Source organism: Pleuronectes platessa, chromosome 22, assembly GCF_947347685.1.
Source record: "Pleuronectes platessa chromosome 22, fPlePla1.1, whole genome shotgun sequence".
NCBI lineage: Eukaryota > Metazoa > Chordata > Actinopteri > Pleuronectiformes > Pleuronectidae > Pleuronectes > Pleuronectes platessa.
Genome location: NC_070647.1, coordinates 19,014,518 through 19,022,302, shown reverse-complemented (window position 1 = coordinate 19,022,302; position 7,785 = coordinate 19,014,518). Strand labels below are relative to the sequence as shown.

The window sequence follows — 7,785 nt, the reverse complement described above, 5'->3', positions numbered from 1 at the left end:
CATGCTTTATCCAATCACAGCGTGGTTATGATACAGCCCCAGCTGTGAGGACACGTCATCAATCAATATGATCCTTCTCTTCAAACATGATCAGACGTCCAGGGTCTCGGACAAACAAGGAAACAAACAATCAATCAATCAGTCAGTCAATCAATCAGTCAATCAATCAGTCAACCAATCATCAATCAATCAATCAGTCAATCAATCAGTCAACCAATCATCAATCAATCAATCAATCAGTCAATTAATCAGTCAACCAATCAATGAATCAGTCAACCAATCAATCAATCAATCAGTCAATCAGTCAATCAATCAGTCAGTCAATCAATCAGTCAATCAATCAGTCAACCAATCATCAATCAATCAATCAGTCAGTCATTTAATCAGTCAACCAATCAATCAATCAGTCAATCAATCAGTCAGTCAATCAATCAGTCAACCAATCATCAATCAATCATCAATCAATCAATCAGTCAGTCAATCAATCAGTCAACCAATCATCAATCAATCAATCAGTCAGTCAGTCAATCAGTCAATCAATCAGTCAACCAATCAATCAATCACTCAATCAGTCAATCAATCAGTCAATCAGTCAGTCAATCAATCAGTCAACCAATCATCATCAATCAATCAGTCAATCAATCAGTCAATTAATCAGTCAACCAATCAATCAATCAGTCAATCAGTCAATCAATCAGTCCATCCATCAATCATCAATCAATCATCAATCAATCAGTCAATCAATCAGCCAATCAATCAATCAATCATCAATCAATCAGTCAATCAATCATTCAATCAATCAATCAATCAATCAGTCAATCTGTCAATCAATCAATCAATCAGGCAATCAGTCAAAGATTCATCAGATGAATTTATCATTTAGACAAAGTTAAGTTGAAATATACAGTATGTGTAAAATACCTTTGAGCTCGGTGTTTAACAACAGGAAGGTTGTTGGTTGGAATCCCAGTTCAGTCTGTGTAGACTGAAGAGTTCCTATGTGCCTCCACGTCTTCCTCTCTCTCGCTTCCTCCTCTTCATCTCCCTCGTCCTGAGGAGGAGTGAAGGAGTGAAATGGTGGATGACTGGGGGAGAAGTAAAGATGCAAGTAAAGGAGGAGTAGGAGGATGAGTGAAGTAAAGTGTGGATGAGGAAGAGAGGGAGTGGAGGAAAGGAGCTTAAGAAGGAGTGGAGGAGTTAGGAGTAGAGGAGTAGAGGAGTGGAGGAGTAGAGGGGTAGAGGAGTAGAGGAGTAGAGGAGAGAAGGAGTGAAGGAATAGATGAGTTGAGAAGTGGAGGAGTAGAGGAGTGAGGAGTGAGGAGTGAGGAGTAGAGGAGTGATGAGTAGAGGAGTGAAGAGTGAAGGAATAGATGAGTTGAGAAGTGAAGGAGTGAGGAATGGAGGAGTAGAGGAGTAGAGGAGTAGAGGAGTGAGGAGTGAGGAGTAGAGGAGTAGAGGAGTGAGGAGTGAGGAGTAGAGGAATGGAGGAGCAGAGAGTTGAGGAGTGAGGAGTAGAGGAGTAAAGGAAAGGAGGAGTGGAGGAATGAAACAGCCTTTTAAAGGACAAGTGTGTTTATCTTGCTCAGAATAACGCTCTTTGGTTTAAAACCAGTTTAAACCAGGTGGGTCAGATTAGCTCAGGTTAAGGGTTAAAGTTAATAATCTGCAGGTTATTGGATTTAATCTCCGTCTTTCTCTGTCTAATCTGATTCTGTGTCGATGTTTGAAGGATTATTGAAGACAGACGAAGACAATCTGCTCAGTTCCAGTCAGAATAAAACCTGCTCAGGTAAATCTGACATCCGGATTCAAGGGGACTCAAGATTCTAATCTGTTTACCTGCTGCAACACAACATGTACTACTACATATGTACTACTATATAATATACTCCTACACTTTATACTACCTGGTACTGTTCTGTGATATACTTAAATACTGCTGCAGCACTATAAATACTACAATATGATAAACAAGATATACTACTACCAATACAAATACTACTTTATACTACATCATATTATTAGAGTTGCTTTCTTGCTTAATGTTTCATCTTGTGTAAAAATCATGAATACTGAATTTGAATCAGTTTCATAAAATAACTGTAAATAATAATGAATTAATAACTGAAATAAATTAATGTTGATAAAAAACCTTTATGGCAAAATGATCCTTTAATTTTCTTCTATAGTAAAAGTTTAATTCTTGAACATAATTTTTGTTTATTTTTATTCAATTTGTTGTATCAGTGGAACCTTCTTTTAAAGAATGACTCATTTATCTTACACATTTTAATAATCAGACATATTTTATGAAAATACATTTTTATTCATCTGAATTCTTTTTCAAAAAAGTAAAATTTACTCTATATTTTAATTAAGTTAGAAATAAATCATTGTTTAATTCAAGATTCACTTTGATAAAAATGTACTGAAGCTAAACAAAGATTCAGATAAAGAGTACAAAAGGCATTTATTATTTATTATTTAATGTTATTTTATATATTATATATACAAATGTTTTACCTCATTGGTAAACTGGTTTGTTTATTATATTTAGGAAAAAATGTGGAGAAGATGAAGAGTTTTCTGAGCGAGTCGCTAAATAACGAGTAAATAAGAGTTTAATTATTTAATGAAGAATTTAGTCGTGAGGAGGTTAAACAGTTTAACAGGTTTAAATAATTAGTCTGTTAATGGGTTAATGGTTTAACTCTGTTCATTTTAACATCGGATCAATGGAACACAAGTCTACGCCCCTGATCTGCAGTGTGTGAGCGTCTGATGAAACCGTTAACTCACCCTTACCCTAACCATTAATGTTAACTCACCCTTACCCTAACCATTAATGTTAACTCACCCTTACCCTAACCATTAATGTTAACTCAACCTTACCCTAACCATTAATGTTAACTCACCCTTACCCTAACCATTAATGTTAACTCACCCTTACCCTAACCATTAATGTTAACTCACCCTTACCCTAACCATTCATGTTAACTCACCCTTACCCTAACCATTAATGTTAACTCACCCTTACCCAACGTTAACCTGCAGTGTGTGAGCATCTTATGAAAGCTGTCTACAAGGCAACTGAAGCTAGTCACTGAGGACATTCAATTACGTTCAATATATCCATCATCCATCATCCATCCATCATCCATCCATCATCCATCATCCATCATCCATCATCCATCATCCATCCATCATCCATCCATCATCCATCATCCATCATCCATCATCCATCATCCATCCATCATCCATCATCCATCCATCATCCATCATCCATCATCCATCCATCATCCATCATCCATCATCCATCCATCATCCATCATCCATCATCCATCCATCATCCATCATCCATCATCCATCATCCATCCATCATCCATCATCCATCATCCATCATCCATCCATCATCCATCATCCATCCATCATCCATCATCCATCATCCATCATCCATCCATCATCCATCCATCATCCATCATCCATCATCCATCATCCATCATCCATCCATCATCCATCATCCATCCATCATCCATCATCCATCATCCATCATCCATCATCCATCATCCATCATCCATCCATCATCCATCATCCATCATCCATCCATCATCCATCATCCATCCATCATCCATCATCCATCATCCATCCATCATCCATCATCCATCATCCATCCATCATCCATCATCCATCATCCATCATCCATCCATCATCCATCATCCATCCATCATCCATCATCCATCATCCATCATCCATCATCCATCATCCATCCATCATCCATCATCCATCCATCATCCATCATCCATCATCGATCATCCATCATCATCCATCATCCATCATCCATCCATCATCCATCATCCATCATCCATCCATCATCCATCATCCATCCATCATCCATCATCCATCATCCATCATCCATCCATCATCCATCCATCATCCATCATCCATCATCCATCATCCATCATCCATCATCCATCATCCATCCATCATCCATCATCCATCATCCATCCATCATCCATCATCCATCATCCATCATCCATCATCCATCCATCATCCATCATCCATCATCCATCATCGATCATCCATCATCATCCATCATCCATCATCCATCCATCATCCATCATCCATCATCCATCATGGAGCTACCCACTGAACAGCATCACGACTGTTTGCCGTCCCGGCTCCTAAACGGTGGAACGAGCTCCACAGTGACATCAGAACAGAAAGTCCTCACATCTTCCTCCGCAGACTAAAACCACATCTCTTAAATCATAATAAAAAATTAAAAGTAGTGCTTCAGCATCACTTATATGTCACAGACATGTTGCACTTTGTAGTTCGGCTTTCTTGAAGAAAATTGTACTTTCTTGATTCTTCTTATTCTGGTTTGTTCCTCCTGGTTGATGCACTTATTGTGAGTCACTTTGGATAAAAGCATCAGCTCAATGAAATTTAATGTAATGCAATTCATCATCCATCATCATCCAACCATCATCCATCATCCATCATCCATCATCCATCCTTTTTATCTAGATATGGATTCTTGAAGCCATTATTCTTTGGACACAGGTTTTCCTAAAAACATTTTTTACATAAAGATTCTGTTTTTATTTGAACTACATCTAAACTCTGGCTGATCTCTGCCTGTGTGGACAGCGACTGCTCAGCTCCTAATCAGATTAACCTTTTCGGACAAAGTTGAGATGTGACAATCTTAATCCTAAGACTTTGGAGAAACCCTGCAGCTAAATCTTTGGAGTAATTGGTTTATGAGGGTTTATAAAGAGGATGGAATCTTGTGAGAGTTAGAATACTCAGGTTCACGATGGGGAAACACTTCCACCTGTATGAGAACATTTCTAATGTGAGTCCGTTCGATGGGCCCCAGTTTTACCTGGCCCCTCAATGGGCTTTTCACCTGCAGACGATCTTCATGGGCTGCGTCCTGTTTGCTGGCACTCCTTTAAACTTTGTGGTTCTTCTTGTGACACTCAAGTACAAGAAGCTCCGAGTCCCTCTCAATTACATCCTCGTCAACATCTGCTTCGCAGGATTAATCTTTGTGGTGTTCTCGGTGAGCCAGGTGTTTGTCTCCACCATGAGGGGTTACTACTTCCTGGGTCCCACACTGTGTGCACTGGAATCTGCCATGGGCTCGATAGCAGGTAAAACAAATCAGAAGTTTGATGTTGTATTTGATTCCCTGTCAGCAGCAGGTAAACACAAGTTCTCTTCAGTCTGGTAACCTAATGTTTCTGTCTTGACTGAACTCCTCTTCAGGTCTGGTCACGTCGTGGTCTTTGGCCGTTCTCTCTTTTGAGAGATACCTGGTCATCTGTAAACCATTCGGAGCCTTTAGGTTCGGCAGTAATCAGGCCGCAGGTGCTGTGGCCTTCACCTGGTTCATGGGGATCAGCTGTGCCATCCCACCTTTCTTTGGATGGAGCAGGTACAACTCTGAGTGAGGTTTCATCTCACAGTGATGTGTTTAACATGAAGCACCTGAACGGGTCGTGTGTGTGTGTGTGTGTGTGTGTGTTCAGGTACATCCCTGAAGGTCTGGGCTGCTCGTGTGGTCCTGATTGGTACACGCACAACGAGGAGTTTCACTGCAGCAGCTACACAAACTTCTTGATGGTGACGTGCTTCATCCTTCCACTCAGCATCATCATCTTCTCCTACTCTCAGTTGCTGCGCTCCCTGAGAGCTGTGAGTTCAATCAATCAGTCAATCAAACTTTATGGTCAAACATTCTCGTCTCTAGATAGAACATTTAACATTTTAGTAAAACACAGTTGTTGATGCACACTTATTTATTATCTATTGATAAAGGTGATTGTAGGAGTAATATAGAATTTGAGTATTGATTGTACGTATAGATTATAAGAGCCTCAACTGATAAAAGTTTACCATGTAAATAGAATGTCTTCAGTTAATGTCAGTGAAATAAGTTTAACATTATTTATACATAAAAGTGTGTGTATTTGTAAGTATATGCATGTTACATAAGTGTCAATACTCCCCCTTGAAAACGAGATGAGGGGTCTCGAGGGGGTTGAACCAACAACTTGCTCTTTGTGGTGTTCAGGTCGCAGCTCAGCAGACGGAGTCAGTGTCGACTCAGAAGGCAGAGAAGGAAGTATCGAGGATGATTATCGTGATGGTCGGTTCCTTCCTCACCTGTTACGGTCCATATGCTCTCGCTGCTCTTTACTTCGCTCACTCTTCTGACACAAACAAAGACTACCGGCTCGTCACCATCCCGGCACTTTTCTCCAAGAGCTCTTGCGTCTACAACCCGTTAATCTACGTCTTCATGAACAAACAGGTGAATCAAACCTTCAATTTCATCTTAACACACAGGTCAAGGCTACATGTAAAAAGAAAAGTAAAGTCAGACAGGTAAAAAACAAAGGTGAGGAGTTTCAAAACTGACATCTTCTGTTTGGCCAAGTGAAATCATGACTTATTCATCAGTCATTGTTCTCCAATGAGGACAACTTTTAATGTCCTTTATATTTTAAATGTCCGAAATGTATGTTATGTTTTTGTTGTTTCTTTTCTCCTTCTCTCTTTTTATTAAGTAACTGATCTTTGTTTTTCTTAATTCATCAGTTTCAAGCCTGTATCATGGAAACTGTGTTTGGAAAGAAAATGGACGAATCATCTGAAGTTTCTTCAAAAACTGAGGCGTCTGAAGTTTCCTCAGTTAATTAATGTTTGAAAAAATTTGAAGTGATGTCAGATGAAAACGATCATTTAACTGTAGAGGTTTTTTTAGATAAAATAAAAATAAAATGTTATATAATGAGTTCATTTGTCATGTTCTTTCGGTGCAGCCATATCTTTAGCTTGAAGGAGATGGTCGAGGGACACAAAGACTCAGTGTAACCCAACTGAGCGAAGTGGACCTTATGGAAAGTAGGGAAAGGGGGGCTACAAGACAGAAAGATTCACCCACACTGGTTATAGGGGAACTAACCCTAACCCTAACCCTAACCCCCACTGCATCCGTTGACTCTCTGTTTGACTGAAGCCAAAGACAATGCACTGGCCCACGCACAGTATCAGAGCCCTCCACTCTCAGATATCCGCTTTAAGTCCGATTGGGTCTGTATAAATGTATTTCTTAGTTTTTGATAAATATATTTAAAAGAAAGTGTACGGTAAGATTCATTTTTTACTTGATAGACTCTTTTAAGGTTTCTAATATTATAGGACACATCATCAGTAGTGGAGCCCAGGATCATTGAGGGTTTTGGCCATCATCACTAAACCCCCTCACTTGAGGAAAGCCCCGCCAGGGTTGATCAAGCCCCAGGGTGTGTCCAGTTAAGTTTTAGCATATAATCTTCTTTTAAGATTTTATTAGGGTTATGGTTAGGGTTAAGGGTTGACTGGTTAGGGTTGGGAGTAAGGTTATGGTTATGGTTATGGTTAGGGCTATTGCTTTATTTTTGAGTCTCAGCCATAGGGGAGATCCTGGAGGGGAACAGTTGTTCGTGAGCAGCTGGAGTTCACATACTTGAAGTTCTGGGTTAGGGCTACCTAGGTTAGCTAACCTTATTTTAGGGGCAAGATCTGGTTAAGCATATGTAGTTGCAAGAATGGACCGTTTTGTGGTTGAGGCTATTCTCCATAGAAGACTTACTCCCTGCTCAGCACATGTACCCTAGTCCTAGAAGTCATAAACTGGTTCTGCCCAGGGATAAGCAGGACCAGACATTTTTGCTGAGTGTGGAATTTTTCCTTATAAAAGGATCTTTTTTTAAATTGAATAATTATGAC

At 39.5% G+C, this 7,785-nt stretch overlaps 1 protein-coding gene across 1 annotated transcript; it reads left to right on the top strand.

Annotated features, from left to right (window-relative positions):
• Positions 1 to 4,822: 4,822 nt before the first annotated feature.
• opn1sw1 (opsin 1 (cone pigments), short-wave-sensitive 1) lies at positions 4,823 to 6,714 on the top strand. Its single transcript, XM_053414944.1, has 5 exons — positions 4,823 to 5,162; positions 5,278 to 5,446; positions 5,541 to 5,706; positions 6,086 to 6,325; positions 6,613 to 6,714. Exons 1-5 carry the CDS (start codon positions 4,823 to 4,825, stop codon positions 6,712 to 6,714), a joined length of 1,017 nt encoding a protein of 338 aa, XP_053270919.1.
• The last annotated feature ends 1,071 nt before the right edge of the window (positions 6,715 to 7,785 follow it).